This window comes from Pempheris klunzingeri, chromosome 3 (assembly GCF_042242105.1).
Source record: "Pempheris klunzingeri isolate RE-2024b chromosome 3, fPemKlu1.hap1, whole genome shotgun sequence".
Classification (NCBI taxonomy): domain Eukaryota; kingdom Metazoa; phylum Chordata; class Actinopteri; order Acropomatiformes; family Pempheridae; genus Pempheris; species Pempheris klunzingeri.
In genome coordinates this window covers 430,145-451,327 of record NC_092014.1, presented here as the reverse complement: position 1 = coordinate 451,327, position 21,183 = coordinate 430,145, and the positions used below count along the sequence as shown (strand labels likewise).

Genomic DNA, 21,183 nt, shown 5'->3' with positions numbered 1-21,183 from the left:
TTTCCCGATAGGTATTAGAACGATGTCTATTCGTGGACTCGTTATTTTTGTGCATTAGTACGGCCACAGCGTTTTGCTTTGGGTGCACCTCCATGTCGAGGTAGGTCGCCATTTTGATGGTTGCCTGGCCGAGTCATTGGGCTCTGTGTGTAAGTTTCCCACCGACACTGGTGCACGAAGACCAGGGTTGAGACAGACCATTAGATTACAGTTAGGTAGGGGAGAGGATGTTCTACACTGTGGCAGCTGCACTGGGCTGAGGTTAAACTTTTGTGGTTAAACTTTTGAACAGGTGAACAGGTTGGTTTAGCCCTGGGGTTTTTGGCAGGGAACATGTTTCACAGTTAAGTATCTGGTCTGTGGTTTAGCTGCTGCTGCTTGAATCATGTCTGCTTCTGAGGACTTTTTGCAGAATCCCAGTGAGGGTCTGTTAGATGCTTGCAGAGCATTTTGAGCTTGCTGTCCCCAGTCAGGGACGTAAAGATCGTACCCTGTGTGTGATAAAGGATAGTCTGGTTCAGTTGGGGGTTTTGTCTGCTGCAGTTAAAAGTAGTGACACTCAGAGGGTGTTTTCTCCCCAGGTTAGTCTTCCAGAGCAATCTGTGAAATGTGTGAGGCCTGTTGCTGCGACAGGAGTGCCTTTAACTTTTGAGCAGCAAAAGGAGTTCATAATTTTACAGCACAAATTGGAATTGGAGCGGGACCAAGCTGTTGGTGAGCAGGAGCATGCTGCTGAAACTGAGAGGTTAAAGTGTTAATGTGAGGATACGTGAAGCTGAGCTACAGCAGGAGAAAGAGCGTCAAGAGTTTGAGCGTTACAAGCTGGAATTATTAAAGAACCTAGTACCTGAGGTTTATCGGCAGAAGTCTAGGAGTGTAAGAAAGTCTGAGGAAGAGACCTATGTGGAGTTTGCGCGTGAGTTGTCTACTCTGTTTGGTCGATGGAGGCTGGCTTCTGAGGCCCAGACTTTTGAACAGTTGTGTGAACTTGTTTTGTTGGAACAGTTTAAAGAAACTCTTCCTGAGCACATGGTAACTTTGTGAGTGAGAGAAATGCTAAAACTTTAAATGATGCTGCAGTTAAAGCAGATGAGTGTGTCTTATAAAATGCCTCAAAGCAGCAGTGGTAGCAGGTCAGATTTAGGTCGTACTTGTAACTACTGTTTAGGGAAAGGTCATTGGATAGCAGAATGTCCTAAAAATAAAAGAAGTCTCAACCAGGTCACCGCCCGGTCAAACCTGCGGCCCTGGCTGTCCCAGTACGCTGGACAGACATGAGTGAGAAGGCTAAAGCTGTTGCTGCAGTTCGGCAACACACTAAGCCGTCAGCGTTAGCTGGTCATGTCTCATCTTACCGGGAGTGTAGTCTAATGTGCTTTACGGAGACATGGCTGTTCGGGCCGACAGGGACTGCACCAGGAGCGGTGAGCGGAGAGGAGGGGGGCCGTTCTGGTGAACAACAGGTGGTGCGGTCCTGCTCATATTACTATCAAGAAGCTCATCTGCAGCCCGGACACTGAACTATTTGCTGTTGGTCTTCGTCCTCGTCGCCTGCCACGGGAGTTTTCACATGTTGTCATGGTGACTGTTTACATTCCTCCTTCTGCCAACCCGACTTCGGCGTGTGACGTCATCCTCTCCGCCATAGCCCAGGTACAGACTCTACACCCGAGTGCATTCACTGCTATCTCTGTCTTCAACCATGTCACCATGGCAAAGGCACTGCCCAACTTCACCCAGTAGACCCAGAGAGGAGAGGACCCTGGACTTGATGTATGCTAACGTGAAGGGTGCATACAGCTCCTCTCCCCTCCCCCCTCTGGGCAGGTCTGACCACAATCTCATACACCTCAGTCCCACTTATTTGCCTCTGGTAAAAAGACAGCCTGTGACCATAAAGACAGTGAGGAGATGGTCGGAAGAAGTGTATGTGGAACTGCAGGGATGTTTTGAGGTCACAGACTGGCAGGCACTCTGTGAGCCAAATGGAGAAGACATCGACGGGCTCACAGAGTGCATCACGGACTATATCAACTTCTGTGTAGGCTCCATTGTTCCAGTAGAGACTGTTCACTGTTACCCAAACAACAAGCCGTGGGTAACAAAGGACATTTGTCAGTGATGGGTTTGTATCCTTGATAAGGGATAAAGGAGTTCCAGTTAAAGTCTTGAGAGCTTCTGGTGCCTTGGAGTCTTTCATCTTAGCATCTGTGCTGCCTTTTACAGCTGATACTGCTACAGAGGACTGTTTTTTGGTTAGAGGTGTGGGATTGACGGTGTTCCCAGTACCTTTGCATAAAGTGGTTCTCTTTTCAGATCAGGTGGAAGGGGAAGTGGCTCTGGCAGTGCGTCACGCCCTTCCAGTACGAGGGGTGCAGGTGATTCTGGGGAATGATCTAGCTGATGGTCCCTTCTTGGAGTCATCTCCCTCCCCAGTGGTTACTTGTTCTCCTTCTGGGGATCAGGTTGAGTATAAAAATGACAAGTAGGTTTTTCCAGTATGTGTTGTCACTAGGGCTCAGTCACTGAACAAAAATAAGTTGGAAATCAAAGTGAAGAAAACTGCTCCAAATGTTCAGTTTCCCTGACCTGACCCTGACACAGGGGCAGAAGGAGGATGATGCTTTGCCTGAACTGTTTCAGTAGGTGCGTCCAGTGGAGGAGGTGGGAAGTGTGGCCCGTGGTTACTTGAGAATATGGTTGCCTCAGGGTGATAAGTTTATGGGTGATGCCGTTTTCCAGATTGTTGTTCCTACCAAGTTAAGGGATGGTATTTTGAAAATTGCTCATGACATGATAGCTGGGCATGTGGGGGTTAAAAAACCCTACGACAAGACTTTACGGTACTTTTACTGGCCTCGGTTGAAGAAGGATATTTCTGACTACATCAAAACCTGTCACACTTGTCAGCTCACAGGAAAACCAGATCAGTCTATTAAACCAGCTCCTTTGCAGCCCATAGCGGTAGCAAGTCAACCGTTTGAGCATTTGTTGGTTGACTGTCGACCCGCTGCCTAAATCCAAATCTGGTATCTGTTTACAGTGATGTGTCAAACTACCAGATATCCAGCTGCTTTCCCTTTGTGCAACATGACCACCAAGTCTATAATGAAAGCTTGGACGCAATTCATTCCCAAGGTTGTCCAAAGTGATCAGGGAACAAATTTCACCTCAAGGATGTTTGCAGATATGCTGAGAAAACTTCATATTATATCAGTGCGCATGTGTGGAAGTATATGCTGCCTGTTACGATTGTTCCTGCTCGTTTTCTTACTTTTAACTATCTTTTTAATTATTTGTTTTACTTTTTTGCTGGTAATATGTTTTTAAGACATTCCCTCTCCAATACATGCTGGTGGAGAGAGCTCTTGTCATCTTTTTGCTGTGAAAGTACTACTTTAACTCTGCCGGGTGGTCGTTGGTGGTCGTTGGTAGCCGTTGGTAGCCGTTTTGGCTACACAAGTGATCAGCTGATCGCTCTGAAACCTGCTGGCATCTTGACCACAAGATCTTCACAAATTCCAGAAGAATTGTGGAGGAAAACACACCGAGGTTGCAGAGGAAAGAAGAACCAGGAGGCGTTTGGAGGAAAAGAAATCTAAACCCTGTCTCCCCATCGTTACTATGGGCAACGTGAGATCTCTGGTAAACAAGATGGAGGAGCTAACAGCATTAGCCAGGAGTCAGATGGAGCACCGGGAGTGTAGTCTGATATGCTTTTTGGAGACATGGCTGCATCAGGACATTCCCCACCACAATGTTTCCATCGGTTCCAAACTCACCAGGAGCGGTGAGCAGAAAGGAGGGGGGCCGTTCTGGTGAACAACAGGTGGAGCAGTCCTGCTCATGTTACTATCAAGGAGCTCATCTGCAGCCCGGACACTGACCTGTCTGCTGTTGGTCTTTCACATGTTGTCATGGTGACTGTTTTCATTCCTCCCTCTGCCAACCCGACTTCGGCGTGTGACGTCATCCACTCCGCCATAGCCCGGGTACAGACTCTACACCAGAGTGCACCCACTGCTATCTCTGTCTTCAACCATGTCACCATGGCAAAGGCTCTGCCCAACTTCACCCAGTACAGGAACTGTTCCACCAGAGAGGAGAGGACCCTGGACTCACCTGATTATTATTATTGTTATTATTATTATATAGTACAGCTCAATCAATCAATCAAATACTTTATTAATCCCCGAGGGGAAATTCCGTTTACAGTGGTGGGGAAAGTGGGGAGGAAAACAAGAGGAGAGAGAGGGGAGGAGAAAAAACATGCGACACCAGACTGTACTCATGTGGAGTGCAGTGTGGGACCGGTAAAAAACCTCAGCACAAATTTTAGCACATCACATGACAATAACAACATGGCAACAGGGGAGGGGAAAAGGGGAGTGGAGATCTCCAGCACCGCAGGAGGCAGGCCGCTGGCTACAGCTCGGTGGGCGAGCGCTTTAGACCACGCCTCTCGTACTGGAGGGGTGGAAGCTGGCGAAGGCATTGGATGTAGGGCAGGAGTAAGTCCTGATGTGTGGCCCAACAGTTCCCCAAAACCCGCCTCAGTTCATTCGCGGTCGTCGGCGATAACATGGCGGTTGCCATGGAGACGTCCCTGGTCTGGTTCCAGACAAGCCAACAAGCACCAGGTGGATGGGGGAGGGATGGGGAAGAGCGTCCCAGCTGCAGTGAACTCAGAGGGGAGATTGTTCCAGCAGTGACCTTGGCCAAGATCCGATCCGTTTTGCAGAGCCGAAAGATGTTATCCGTGCGGTTGAGAACCGCGGCTTGAGCCCTGCCTAAACCCTCAATCAACGGAGTGGGGCCCTTGACTGCTGCCACCAGCTTCCAGTATTGTCGATACATCAGTGCAAAGCATAATCCAATCAGCAGAACACCTGTTATCATGGATCCAAACAGATAAACATCTTCCACGTCCTCAATGGACAGGTCCCGCCAGGCACACGGTCCTCCACTTATCCCACGAGTCGACCGTGTAGCCAGCTGGAAACGTTCCTTGAGGGCATGCCGGTTCCCCAGGCACCGCTCTTCTGGTGCTGAAAATTTTATCAACTGCATGGAGAGACCAGTTCACTAATTCCATCATTCAGGTTTAGAGTTCTAGAGAACAGTGCAGAGAGAGGCTCCTAGTCAAGACAAGACTGAGAGCAGAGCAGGAAAAGGTAAGGGAAGGAGAGAGAGGGGAGAATGCAACCGCCTTCGTCAAGAGCCAGAGTGTACATGTTATATATTATTGTTGGTAGTAGTGGTATTATTTGTATCATTTGTATCATTATTATTATTATTATTATTATTATCATTATTATTACTTTCGTGTACTATCCCCCTGGGGATTATTAAAGGAATTCTGATTCTGATATTAAACATGTTCGGTCAACTGCTTATCATCCAGAGAGCCAGGGAGCTGCTGAGCGGTTCATCAAACTTTGAAGTCCCTTTTGCGCTCTTATTGTACTGAGCTAGGTCGTGATTGGGCTAGCTAATGCTAGCTGCTCGGGAGGTCACTCAGGGGAGTACTGGTTTTAGCCCAAATGACCTGGTGTCACACCGTACATGGTCCTTTAGCAGCGCTACAGGCTGACTGGAAGAAGCTTCTCCTCCTTCAGATCTAATGGATTATGAGAATGAGTTCAAGAGACGTTTGTATGAAGCAGGAAAAATGTCTAAAACCAATCTAGAAAAGGTTGAAGGAAAAATGAAGCGCTCGTATGATCGCCGGGCTGAAGTGCCTGACTCCTGTCCAGGGGATCCAGTTCTGGTCTCTAAATGTGTTGTTACATGAGCAGATTCAGCATCATCTGTTCCAGCCTAGCAGAGTAACAAAGACAGAAGGCGACTGCTGCAGACTCTCTCCCATCCTCACAGTATGAAAGGAATGATGGCCTTCCTGGAGACGGGGTAGTCCTCAAACCTCTGCAGGTAGTCCCTGCAAGACAGACAGGACGTCCACGTCAAGGAGACACTCACAGTTTTAATGTGGCAGGTAGGTAATAAATCAGACTGTAAAGGTACCCATACTGCTGGTTACATGGGTGATAGCTGGGGGGGGGGGCAGGAAGATTTTAATTTCAGTGCAGGTAATAAGTCAGACTGCAGAGGTACCTGTGGTGCAGGTAATAAGTCAGACTGCAGAGGTACCTGTGGTGCAGGTAATAAGTCAGACTGCAGAGGTACCTGTGGTGCTGGTAATAAGTCAGACTGCAGAGGTACCTGTGGTGCTGGTAATAAGTCAGACTGCAGAGGTACCTGTGGTGCTGGTAATAAGTCAGACTGCAGAGGTACCTGTGGTGCTGGTAATAAGTCAGACTGCAGAGGTACCTGTGGTGCTGGTAATAAGGCAGACTGCAGAGGTACCTGTGGTGCTGGTAATAAGGCAGACTGCAGAGGTCCCGGTGGTGCAGGTAATAAGTCAGACTGCAGGGGTCCCGGTGGTGCAGGTAATAAGTCAGACTGCAGAGGTACCTGTGGTGCAGGTAATAAGTCAGACTGCAGAGGTACCTGTGGTGCAGGTAATAAGTCAGACTGCAGAGGTACCTGTGGTGCTGGTAATAAGTCAGACTGCAGAGGTACCTGTGGTGCTGGTAATAAGTCAGACTGCAGAGGTACCTGTGGTGCTGGTAGGCTCTGGGGCCGATGGAGCAAACAGTGAAGAAGGCGAAGGCAAAGGTGGGTAAAGACCACGTGGCCACGGCGTAACCCCACCACTCCACAATCTCCCCGAAGAAGTTCGCTCCAGACACGAACTCAAACATTCCCCCTGGAGAAAAATGAAGGTGGTAAAAGTTTGACAGAAACCACAGAAGAAGAAACCTGGAAGGCCTGAGACCGTTTGTTTTGATCAATGACATCAGGATGTGGCTGATCCACATCTGATCCTGATGATGATCCTGATCAGCATGTGGACCAGGATCAGCATGTGGACCAGGATCTGCAGGTGGACCGGGATCAGCATGTGGACCGGGATCAACATGTGGACCAGGATGTGGACTGTTAGCATAACGGTACCGTGAGGGATCCTGTAGACGGTCTCTCCGGGTTTCCTGAGGCAGCGCAGGATGTGGTCACTGTGGATGTTGATGATCAGACCGACGAGGAACAGAAGAAGACCTTCATCACGGAGAGAGGAACCAGAAACATCGGAGACCATCAGAGAACATCGGAGAACATTAGAGAACATCAGAGAACATCGGAGACCATCAGAGAACATCAGAGAACATCGGAGACCATCAGAGAACATCTGAGAACATCGGAGAACATCAGAGAACATCTGAGAACATCAGAGAACATCAGAGACCATCAGAGAACATCTGAGAACATCGGAGAACATCAGAGAACATCGGAGACCATCAGAGAACATCTGAGAACATTAGAGAACATCAGAGAACATCGGAGAACATTAGAGAACACGGGAGTGTGACAGTAACAGAACACCAGAACATCTCTGAGCTGCTTTGTATCTCCGGTCGGACCCACCTGCTGCTCTGCGGCCGTCCGTCAGCCAGGTGTGTTCAAAGTGGGCGCAGTGCAGCAGGTGGTGTCCCTGCAGGAGGCCGTTGGCGGAGTTGAAGAGGACGGCGAAGAGGACGATGTGCCGCGGGACGGGTCGTCCTCTGGACAGGGGGGCGAAGACAAAGCTCCTAAAGAAGACACTGGGGTCAGCTGCACAGTGTTTTCTTAGTGTCGTCACCTTCAGAGTGTTTCTGAGTGAGGAGACGCCCACATTTAAATATAATAGACAGGGGGGGGGGGGGGGGGGGGGTCCAGGGGTAAAGAGGAAATACCTTGGTATCACTGTGGACCACTGCACTGGATTAGTGAACAGTAGAATGTTCACTAATCCAGTGAAACACACACACACACACACACACACACACACACACACACACACACACAGAGACACAGAGACACACACACACACAGAGACACAGAGACACAGACACACACACACACACACAGACACACACACACACACAGACACACACAGAGACACACACACACACACACAGACACAGACACACACATACACACAGACACAGACACACACACAGAGACACACACACACACACACACACACACACACAGACACACACACACACACAGAGACACACACACACACACACACACACACACACAGACACACACACACACACAGAGACACAGAGACACACACACACACACACACACAGACACACACACACACACACACAGAGACACACACACACACACACACACAGAGACACACACACACACACACACACACACACACACACAGAGACACACACACACACACACACACACACACACACACAGAGACACACACACACACAGACACACACACACACACACACAGAGACACACACACACACACACACACAGAGACACACACACACACACACACACACACACACACACAGAGACACACACACACACACACACACACACAGACACACACAGAGAGAGAGAGAGACACACACACACCTGTCTCACCTGTGGAAGTAGTGCAGCAGGAAGGTGCAGAGCAGCAGCCTCCTCCCGGTGCTGCTGCCCGCCTCTGTGCGCGGCTCTGCGGGGATCAGCAGCAGCAGCAGCGGCAGCAGGAAGGCTGGGAGCTCCTGCAGGAACCAGGCCCGCCGGGCCGGGCAGCAGCGGCTCTGCGCCGCCGTGTAGCGGCCGTAGGGGGCGGGGGTGCGCACCTGCTGCAGCAGGTAGGCGAAACCCCCGAGCACCAGAGCCCAGCTCAGGTAGGACGCACCGGCGGACAGACACTCCATCGGCTCGGCTCGGACTGTGAGGGCAACTGCAGCGCCTCCTGTGGTCCATCTGAGAAGGGCAGGCCCACACACACACACACACACACACACACACACACACACAGACAGACACACACAGAGAGAGAGAGAGAGACACACACACACACACACACACACACACACACACAGGTCACTGCAATCCAAAAGCACCAGTCATCAGGACAGCTTGTACCCACAATCCTTCACTCTGGTCCACAGGTGGCTCAGCCAGAAGCTGTGAGTTTAATAGGCAGTAAGAGGTCTTTATTATGGTGCTGACTGTTTCACATCCACATCCACGACAATCACTTTAGAAAACTAATTATGGGCTCTTATTGTGAAGGTCCCGTGTTGGCGCCCTCTGTGGGCGGAAGTGTGAACTGTGGCGGACTCTCCTCCTCCTCCTCCTCCTCCTCCTCCTCCTCCTCCTCCTCCTCCTCCTCCTCCTCCTCCCAGCGCCAGCAGCAGCGGCTCCGCTCCGTGTCTATTCCCGGAGAGACCGCCTCCATTTTACACCGACACCCGACGAAGAAGCGGCGTCTCTCAGCGCTCTCAGCGGCCGGCGGAGGGACTCGCTCCTGCGGCGGAGGTTTGAAGCCCTCGGGCGTGAATCAGCCCTTTTCAGCGGGATGGCGGCGCTGCGGCAGGACGCAGCCCGGGCGGCGGAGGATCTGTGAGGATTTAACGGGTCGTTTCTGCGGTGAAATTGTTGATTTGTCGGCGGGGAGCGGGAGGATCTGCTTCGGATGGTCAGGTACGGGATTTATTCTAATTGGTTTTAATTATTACGGGCTTTATTCTCTGGTTTATCATAAGGCGGCTTTGTTTGATCTCCTCGGCGGGTCGATTAGCGGCGGACAGGCCGCTGCTGCAGCCTCTCCGGCGGCCTGCCCGCCGCTTCCCCCCGGACAGCATCCATCCGGCGTCCGTGCTGCTCCGCTGTTTTTAAGGTGGGGGGGTGGGGGGGGGGTCGGGTTATATAATGTGTGCGCAGAGGACACAGCGAGCCTCCGTCCGTCCGTCTGCAGCCACACCACCGTCACTTCTCCTCCACCGGACCGACCGGCTGCGGCTCTGCGCCTCTCAGCACGTCTCCTCCGCAGAAAAGCGTCGGTCCGTCGGTCCTGATCCGGATTTTACAGCCGGTGTCCCGGTGAGCCTCTCTGCGGCAGGTGCGGTCTGCTCAGGCCGGACTGCAGGTGCAGCAGGGCCGCTGCTCCGTCCAGGAGAGACCCGGAGATAAACCCGCTGCTGCCCCACTACACACACACTACACACACACTACACACACACACTACACACTACACACACACTACACACACACTACACACACTACACACTACACACTACACACACACACACACACACACACTACACACACACACACACACACACACTACACACTACACACTACACACACACACACACACTACACACACACACACACTACACACACACACACTACACACACACACACTACACACACACTACACACACTACACACTACACGCTACACACTACACACACACTACACACTACACACTACACACACACACACACTACACACACACACACTACACACACACACACACACTACACACACACACACACACTACACACTACACACACTACACACACACACACTACACACACACACTACACACACTACACACACTACACACTACACACTACACACACACACTACACACACACACTACACACACTACACACTACACACACTACACACTACACACTACACACACACACTACACACACTACACACACACTACACACACTACACACACTACACACACTACACACACACACACACACACACTACACACACACACTACACACACTACACACTACACACACACACTACACACACACACACACACACACTACACACACACACACACACACACACACTACACACTACACACACTACACACACACACACTACACACTACACACACACACACTACACACACACACACACACACACTACACACACACACACACTACACACACACACACACACACTACACACACTACACACACACACACACACACACTACACACACACACACACACACACACTACACACTACACACACACACTACACACACACACACACACACACACACTACACACACTACACACACACACACACTACACACACACACACACACACTACACACACACACACACTACACACACACTACACACACTACACACACACACACACACTACACACACACTACACACACTACACACACTTCACACACACACACTACACACACACACACACACTACACACACTACACACACACACACAACACACACACACACTACACACAACACACACACACACTACACACAACACACACACTACACACTACACACACACTACACACTACACACACACACTACACACACTACACACACACACACACACTACACACACACTACACACACACTTCACACTACACACACTACACACTACACACACACTACACACTACACACACACACTACACACACTACACACTACACACACACACTACACACACAACACACACACACACTACACACAACACACACACACACTACACACAACACACACACTACACACTACACACACACTACACACTACACACACACACTACACACACTACACACACTACACACACACACTACACACAACACACACACACACTACACACAACACACACACTACACACTACACACACACTACACACTACACACACACACTACACACACTACACACACACACACACACTACACACACACTACACACTACACACACTACACACACTACACACACTAACACACACCAGGAACGCGCACCATGGACGTGCTCTCTCCAAAGCCACCAGACTCCATTGACAAAAACAGTGATTTTAGCTCACACACACAGGAGCTGCTGCTCTGCTGCTGCCTGCATCAGTTGTGGGTTGTTGTGTGTTACACAGATGTTCTGTTATGATCCAAACGGACCCTGTTAAACACCAAAGTCACACAATCACACACACTGACTGATGCAGGCAGCAGCAGAGCAGCAGCTCCTGTGTTCTGGGAGCCAAAATCACTGTTTTTGTCAATGGAGTCTGGTGTGTTGAAGAGTGATATAACAGCAGAGTTCAGCACAGCTGGAGCCCTCCCCTTTAACGGGAGGAGGAACTCCCCTTTAACGGGGGAAACCTTGAACAGAACCAGGCTCGGAGCGGGGGGGCTTTCTGTCAGGGTCCATGTTGAGTGGAGGAGAGAGAACAAACACACTAACAGCAGCTACAGCACTGACAGACAGAGACTAATCAATTAGCATTATGGGGAAAAACATGACGAGTGGACGATGAACCATAGCAGGACCAGGACCAGGATCCATAGGAACCAGAGAACCACATCAGCGGGACCGGGACCAGGATCCATAGGAACCAGAGAACCACATCAGCGGGACCAGGACCAGGATCCACAGGAACCAGAGAACCACATCAGCAGGACCAGGACCAGGATCCACAGGAACCAGAGAACCACATCAGCAGGACCAGGACCAGGATCCACAGGAACCAGAGAACCACATCAGCAGGACCAGGACCAGGATCCACAGGAACCAGAGAACCACATCAGCGGGACCGGGACCAGGATCCACAGGAACCAGAGAACCACATCAGCGGAACCGGGACCAGGATCCACAGGAACCAGAGAACCACATCAGCGGAACCAGGACCAGGATCCACAGGAACCAGAGAACCACATCAGCAGGGCCAGGACCAGGATCCACAGGATCCACAGGATCTACAGGAACCAGAGAGATGAGAAAAGCACAGAAAGGCTTCGGGGAAGATACCAAGTTAGTAACAGACATTTGACTGACATGAGACATAACGATGGAGAGGAAGAGGAGGAGAGAGGAGCCCAGTGCATCATGGGAGTCCCCCGGCCGTCTGAGCCTGTAGCAGCATAACTAGGGGCTGGTCTAAGACCTGATCCAGCCCTGAACTATAGGCTTCATCACTAAGGAAGGTTTTTAGTCCACTCTTAAATGTAGAGAGGGTGTCTGCCCCCTGAACCCAGACTGGAAGGAGGTTCCACAGGAGAGGAGCCTGATAGCTGAAAGCTCTGGCTCCATCACTACTTTAGAGGACTTTAGGAACCACCAGTAGGCCTGCAGTCTGGGAGCACAGTGCTCTAGTGGGGTAGTACGGTACTATGAGCTCTTTAAGATATGATGGAGCCTGAACATTAAGAGCTTTGGAGGTGAGGAGAAGGATTTTAAACTCTGTTCTAGATTTTACTGGAAGCCAATGAAGAGAAGCCAGTACAGGAGAAAGATGGTCTCTTCTCTTAGTTCTGGTCAGAACAGGAGCAGCAGCGTTCTGGACCAGCTGGAGAGTCTTTAAGGACTTATTGGGGCAGCCTGATAATAATGAGTTACAATAGTCCAACCTAGAAGTGACAAATGCATGGACCAATGTTTCTGCATCATCTCCAGACAGGATGGACCTGATTTTAACAATATTACATAGATGGAAAAAGGCAGTTCTAGAAATCTGTTTAATGTGGGAGTTAAAGGACAAATCCTGATCAATAAGACTCCAGATTCCTCCCAGTGGAGCTGGAGGCCAGAGTGATGCCATCCAGAGCAGTTATGGTAGTAGAAAGCTGTCTCTGAAGTGTTTAGAGCAGAATAACTTCAGTTTTATCTGAGTTTAGCAGCAGAAAGTTGCTGCTCATCCAGGACTTTATGTCCTTAAGGCAGATTTGAAGTTTAACCAACTGATTGGGTTCATCTGGCTTTATTGATAAATATAATTGTGTATCATCTGCATAACAGTGGAAATTAATGGAGTGTTTCCTGATAATATTACCAAGAGGAAGCATATATAAGATAAAGAGTATTGGTCCAAGCACTGAACCTTGTGGAACTCCATGTCTAACCTTAGTGTGGACAGAGGACTCATTGTTAACGTGTACAAACTGATCAATCTGATCAATAAGACTTAAAGCAGTCAAGTGTTCCAGTCTCTGTAATAAGATGTGATGGTCACTTCACAGAGGAGCTGCTGGTCTGTTAGTTTGTCCTGTTAGTCAACAGTCATTTAACATTTTAGAGCTTCTCTTACTGGTCTGTTCAGGACCAGAACAGGTTTCTGGTCAGACCTGGAGTTCAGAAAAGGGAGGTCTGGGTTAGTTTGGGGGCAGGGTGAATATTGTGCATCGTATTCAAAAAATACCAGTTTATTTACAAAACCAATCTTTTTTGAACGGTTTCATTGTCTCCTGTGCGTTCAGATGATATACCGGAGCCCGAGGTCCCTGAGCTGAAGTGGGTTTTAAGGGATTTTACCTTCATAGCTGGGGACCCTGAATATAATGCCAAGTATGAATCTCCAGAAGAGCCAGATGTTAATGATGTGACAGATATTCTGAGTTCACTTTGTTTTATTCATTCATTTAGATTCTTTTAGATTTTCCAGTGCATCTACTGGACCAGTTCCAACACTTTTACACAGGATGTGGACCCAGGGGGAGAAACAGGGGAGCGACCCTTTAATTGTTCTAATTGTTGCTTAAAAAAGACTCAACAAAGGAATCAATAATGAAACTAGATATTAGACAGTAGAGACGATAAGTTGTTTTTCTTTAAGCATGAATTATGTTCATGATGATTCTGTGGCATCAGTGAAGCTCTGAAATCCCACAGCCTAGAGTGGACCCTAAAGCAGCGCTGCCTTCATGGACCTCTTTGAGTTATTTGTCTGAACACACGTTGACCGGAGGAACAAACGGCCGACCTGCTGACCACCAGACTCCATTTGTGCAGTTTAGAGATTTGCACCTAAACGCACCGTTTGAGCAGGAAGTAAACCACAAGAAGAGCGGTGATGTTTAACGTGCTGGAGACGTCATGAGCAGCTAACAACTGATCTATTTACAGATTAGATGCTTCAATGTTTTAATGCCCAATATTGGCCTAAAAACATCAACATCAGTTTAAGTGCAGACATTTTGTCTCTTCAAACACACCAGACTCCATTCACTAAAACAGTGATTTTAGCTCACAGAACTCAGGAGCTGCTGCTCTGCTGCTGCCTCCATCAGTCAGCGTGTTGGTGTTACTGTGTGTTGTAAAGGGTTAACTAACTAACTAACTAACTAACTAACTAACATGTTCAAACAGCAAAGTCACAGAAAAGACTCCGGCTGCTTCTGTCGCCTGAAAGTCAAATTAACACTTTTTCGGTCCCAGTACTGAAATAGTCTACCAGCACGGCATCAGGTATCAGACTGTGGATCTATTCTACTCAGTTCTACGTTTATATCCATGAGTTCATACTAACATCGGTGTCAGTGGAGTCCGGTGGCTTCAGAAAGGTTCCCATAAACTGAGGACTTTGTTAGGACAAGCGAGCACCAGCAGGATGAAGGTCGGACGTCAGACAGACGATCTGCCGCTGCTTTACACGCTCGGAGCACCACAACTGTGATTCTGCTCATTCGGAGGCTTTCTACCAAGCTGCTGGTGCATCATTACTTTTTATTTTAGTAATAAATCGGTATCGGCCAATAACCGAAGCCCGGGTAACCAATTTAGTACTGGGACTGGAAAGGTTGGATCAGTGTATCCCTTTTAGCTCTCAGACCACAGGAGCTGCTGCTCTGTCTGCTGTGACTCTGGTGTTTTAACACATTAGTTTGGATCCGAGCTGAAACACCAAAGTCACACAGTGACACACGCTGACTGATGGAGGCAGCAGCTCTAAAATCCCTGTTTTAGTGAATGGAGTCTGGTGTGTGTGCAGAGTGAAAACATCCTAAATACAGCGTGTAAAGGAAATCGTTTCAATGTTTGAGCAGATCAGTGACGTTCAGGTCATGTGACTTCATGTTTTTAAGGTGGACTTCAGGTGTAAAGGTGCTCGTTAGTACGACGTCGTCAGCGCTGACCACACGAGCTCTGTCAGGTTCACTGTCACCGCGTGCAGAGCGAGCTCAGGGCGCCGCCGCCTGCAGCCGCCTGATAAGACCAGCAGTTACATCCTGTTCAGAGTGGAGGGGCCCCCCCCAGAGTCCTCGCCCCCCCCCAGAGTCCTCGCCCCCCCCCAGAGTCCTCGCCCCCCCCAGAGTCCTCGCCCCCCCCCAGAGTCCTCAGAGAGACACACACACACACACAGTCACACACACACACACACACACACACACACACACACACACACACACACACACACACACACACACACAGTCACACACAGTCACACACACACACACACACACACACACACAGTCACACACACACACACACACACACACACACACAGTCTCACACACAGTCTCACACACACAGTCACACACACACGCACACACACACAGTCTCACACACACACAGTCACACACACACACTCACACACACAGTCACACACACACACAGTCACACACACACACACACACACACACACACACACACACAGTCTCACACACACACACTCACACACACAGTCACACACACACACAGTCACACACACACAGTCTCACACACACAGTCACACACACACACACACACACACACACACACACAGTCACACACACACACACACACACAGTCGCACACACACTCACACACAGTCACACACACACACACACACACAGTCGCACACACACACACACACACACAGTCGCACACACACTCACACACTCACACACACACACAGTCACACACACACACATACTGTCACACACACACACACACAGTCACACACACACACACACAGTCACACACACACACACACACACACAGTCACACACACACACACACACACACACACACACACGGTCACACACACACACACACACAGTCACACACACACACACACACACAGTCACACACACACACACAGTCACACACACAGTCACACACACACACAGTCACACACACACACACACAGTCACACACACACACACACACACACACACAGTCACACACACACACACACAGTCACACACACACACACACACACACACAGTCACACACACAGTCACACACACACACACACACACACACACACACACGGTCACACACACACACACACACACACACACAGTCACACACACACACACAGTCACACACACACACACACACACAGTCACACAGTCACACACACACACAGTCACACACACACACACACACACACAGTCACACACACACACACACAGTCACACACACACACAGTCACACACACACACACACACACACACACACAGTCACACACACACACAGTCACACACACACACAGTCACACACACACACAGTCACACACACACACTCTGAGGCTGGAGGCTTCAGATGAGTCATGCTGCTGCTGCTGCTGCACCATGACAACAGGGGGGGGGGTGATGGAATATTCCAGGTCAGACCATGGCAGCACCACAGCGGTCATCCTCTGGAGAGCAGGATCATTACCTGGTGATCAGCAGCTTATCGACAGGAAGTGTTGATTTGGACCTCAGTGTCTCTGTAGCTGAGGCCGTCTGCTCTGAAGGTGGAGGACAAACAGGAAGTTAGTTCTGGAGGTCTGATCCTGCTGCTCTTTACAACATGAAGATCAGAGCCATCAGCCAAAACTCCTCCCCCCCCCCTCCCCCCCCCCCTCCTCCTCCTCCCCCTCCCCCTCCTCCTGCTCCTCCTCCTCCTCCCCCTCCCCCTCCTCCTGCTCCTCCTCCCCCCCCCCCCTCCCCCTCCTCCCCCTCCTCCTGCTCCTCCTTCCCCCCCCCTCCTCCCCCTCCTCCTCCTCCTGCTCCTCCCCCTCTTCAGTTCCAGTGTTTGCTGCGTCCTTAAATCGGTGGTTTCTCTGCTGGAGTCTGGTGCTGTGTGACTCCGTCTCTTTGTTCTCAGCCCGTTCGGTTGGAGGCGGAGCGACGTGATGCTGCGATGACATCATCAGTCAGACCGCCGTCGCTGTGGTTTTGTGAGAAACGGGCACCGAGGCGTGAAAAGTGGGTCAGGGGCTGTAGCGAGGGTTACCGTGGCAACGGGATGAGTGGGTCACAGAGAAAGCGGGCCGCTGCTGCTGCCGCTCAGGCATGCTGGGAAACGTAGTCAGCCGCGAGGTCTCACGAGGAAACACCGGCCGAGTGAAGGTTAAAGGTTAAAGGTCGCTTCTTCTGTTTTTAACACGTCTGTTTCCTCCCTCAGCTTCTCTGCGAGGATGTGGCAGTGAGCGTGCTCAAAGCCCTGATCGTTACCATGGCGATATACGGTGGCGGCCAGGCGTGCGGCGGCCAGGACAACTGCTCCGCCCACGGCGAATCCAAAGACTACTGTTACTCGGCTCGCATCCGCAGCACGGTGCTGCAGGGGCTGCCGTTCGGAGGGGTGCCCACCGTGCTAGCCCTCGACTTCATGTGCTTCCTGGTGAGTCGGTACGGCACACACACTCCCTCAGTATAAATGAGAGCAGCTGAAGGGTTTACCAAATCTGTCTGAGTGAACGTTTGTAGTAAAAAACATGGTGAAATATATTAAGGTGACGTCCACAAATTATTAAACAGTCTGACCAGAATCAACTAATGAATCAATGGATGCAGGAAAGAAAACAGGTTTTCCATCAGATGAGTGAAGTTCTGTCTGATTTCTAGTACAGACGGTAACATGATGGACACTTTATCTGAAGGGAAAACTACAGACAGAGGTTCTTATTGTTATCTGGAGAGTGAACCAACAAGCCAAGGCTGTGGTCTGACTGTGGTCTGTCTGTGGTCTGTCTGTGGTCTGACTGTGGTCGGTCTGTGGTCTGTCTGTGGTCGGTTTGTGGTCTGTCTGTGGTCTGACTGTGGTCTGTCTGTGGTCTGACTGGTCTGACTGTGGTCCGACTGTGGTCCGACTGTGGTCCGACTGTGGTCCACCTGTGGTCCGACTGTGGTCCGACTGTGGTCCGACTGTGGTCTGTCTGTGGTCGGTTTGTGGTCTGTCTGTGGTCTGACTGTGGTCTGTCTGTGGTCTGACTGTGGTCTGTCTGTGGTCCGACTGTGGTCCGACTGTGGTCCGACTGTGGTCCGACTGTGGTCTGTCTGTGGTCGGTTTGTGGTCTGTCTGTGGTCTGACTGTGGTCTGACTGTGGTCTGTCTGTGGTCTGTCTGTGGTCTGGCTGTGGTCTGGCTGTGGTCTGGCTGTGGTCTGTCTGTGGTCTGGCTGTGGTCTGGCTGTGGTCTGGCTGTGGTCTGTCTGTGGTCGGTCTGTGGTCGGTCTGTGGTCTGTCTGTGGTCTGACTGTGGTCTGTCTGTGGTCTGTCTGTGGTCTGGCTGTGGTCTGACTGTGGTCCGTCTGTGGTCCACCTGTGGTCCGACTGTGGTCCGACTGTGGTCCGACTGTGGTCCACCTGTGGTCCGACTGTGGTCCGACTGTGGTCTGTCTGTGGTCGGTTTGTGGTCTGTCTGTGGTCTGACTGTGGTCTGACTGTGGTCCGACTGTGGTCCGACTGTGGTCCGACTGTGGTCCACCTGTGGTCCGACTGTGGTCCGACTGTGGTCCGACTGTGGTCCGACTGTGGTCTGTCTGTGGTCGGTTTGTGGTCTGTCTGTGGTCTGACTGTGGTCTGACTGTGGTCTGTCTGTGGTCTGTCTGTGGTCTGGCTGTGGTCTGGCTGTGGTCTGGCTGTGGTCTGACTGTGGTCTGGCTGTGGTCTGTCTGTGGTCGGTCTGTGGTCTGTCTGTGGTCTGACTGTGGTCTGTCTGTGGTCTGGCTGTGGTCTGACTGTGGTCTGTCTGTGGTCCACCTGTGGTCCACCTGTGGTCCACCTGTGGTCTGTCTGTGGTCTGACTGTGGTCTGTCTGTGGTCCACCTGTGGTCCACCTGTGGTCCACCTGTGGTCTGTTTGTGGTCTGTCTGTGGTCTGTCTGTGGTCCACCTGTGGTCCACCTGTGGTCCACCTGTGGTCTGTTTGTGGTCTGTCTGTGGTCTGTCTGTGGTCCACCTGTGGTCTGACTTTTATTTTTAGGACTTCCTGTCCTTAGCTTTGATAAGTCCGACGTGATGTCAGCTCGCTGTGACATCATACTGATGCTGACTGAAGGTGAGTGAAGAATCGGTCTGAAGAGCCGATCAATGACGAAAACTGTTGACCTGATTTCCTGAGTGCAGTGCATTGTGGGACAACGGTGAGCATCAGAGATGAGCTGAGTCGGCGTGTTGCGTGAAGGAACAGGTTGCATTGTGGGAACCGCTGAACGCGGGCCGTTCACTGCGATGTTCACCGACTGTTGGAAAAATCAATACTGCGGCCCGATGGATCGGTCCGGTCCGACCCCGCTGAACGCTGTCACTGCAGCTTCGCTCTTATTTTGAAAGTTTAATCCCTGGTTTCTGTTTGTAATAACGACAGCGTAGTTTGGCGGTGACCTTTGACCTCCACCTGTCAGCAGCACCTGGTGTATTGTTCCATCAGAGTCCTAACAGGAAGTCCTCCTCTCTTCTTCCTCAGGTGCTGCTCTTCGTTTTCTCCATTCTACGGAAAGTCGCATGGGACTATGGTCGCCTGGCGCTGGTCACCGACGCTGACAGGTAAACGCACCTTTATCAGTTTGTCAAGTCGCCATACGGACGACGCCGGGCATCAAACAGACCGGTGGTTCCCAACATGGGGGTCGGGGCCCGTCTGAGTGGCCGCGACATGAATATAACTGGTTCAGCTAACCTACAGAGAGAGACCTGGAAGATCCTTCTGGTTTAACCACAAACAGCACACACACCAGACTACATTCACTAAAACAGGGATTTTAGAGCTGCTGCTCCATCAGTCAGAGATAGTGTTGAACTAACCCTTTAAAACATCAAAGTCACACAGACACACTGACTGATGGAGGCAGCAGCTCTAAAATCCCTGTTTTAGTGAATGTAGTCTGGTGTGTGTGCTGTCTGTTGATGTACAGGATGTTCACACACTTCTGGTCCGGTCAGATTGCTTCAGAAGCTTAGTACATTCAGACTCCAGGACATGATCAGGTGGGACCCTGGGTGAGAACCAGTGGAGTTACCTGTTAATGAAACACTTAAATATTACTAAAATACTTGGGAACCACTGAAAGAGCTCGACATGTTTCCGTCTGTGTTCCACATGGCGATGAACACAAGTGTTTGGTGACGGACACTTCCTGTTGGCGCTGACGGCGTCTCAGCAGCTTTTCATTTTCTCTCTGTTTCCATCCTGAAGACTGAAGAAGCGTTTCAGCGACCAGGAGGAGCGGGAATAGTATGTTGCTGCTTCGTCCTCCTCTGGTTTCATTAACAGGGTTCTGCTGTCTGATTGGTGCACTAACATGACCTCACTGTGTGTGTGTGTGTGTGTGTGTGTGTTGTCGCTGTGCCG

The 21,183-nt window shown here is 50.5% G+C and overlaps 2 protein-coding genes across 4 annotated transcripts in view; one reads left to right on the top strand and one right to left on the bottom strand.

Moving 5' to 3' along the window:
• Window positions 1–5,428: 5,428 nt before the first annotated feature.
• Window positions 5,429–8,804, bottom strand: LOC139199080 (3-oxo-5-alpha-steroid 4-dehydrogenase 2-like). Its single transcript, XM_070828094.1, has 5 exons — window positions 8,500–8,804; window positions 7,486–7,649; window positions 7,018–7,119; window positions 6,619–6,769; window positions 5,429–5,938 (listed from the first exon to the last, which is right to left on the bottom strand). Exons 1-5 carry the CDS (start codon window positions 8,781–8,783, stop codon window positions 5,872–5,874), a joined length of 768 nt encoding a protein of 255 aa, XP_070684195.1. The 5' UTR covers window positions 8,784–8,804; the 3' UTR covers window positions 5,429–5,871.
• A 473-nt stretch (window positions 8,805–9,277) lies between these two features.
• The window catches only part of LOC139198812 (CSC1-like protein 2), a 28,715-nt gene continuing 16,809 nt past the window's right edge, over window positions 9,278–21,183 (top strand). For all 3 annotated transcript variants that reach the window (XR_011584107.1, XM_070827770.1, XM_070827768.1), the window contains exons 1-4: window positions 9,278–9,555; window positions 18,015–18,233; window positions 20,299–20,378; window positions 21,028–21,066. Coding sequence is in view for 2 of the 3 variants with exons in the window: in XM_070827770.1 (XP_070683871.1) it covers window positions 18,066–18,233; window positions 20,299–20,378; window positions 21,028–21,066 (287 nt within the window). In the remaining variant the exon portion in view is untranslated. The remainder of the gene's footprint in view (window positions 9,556–18,014; window positions 18,234–20,298; window positions 20,379–21,027; window positions 21,067–21,183) is intronic.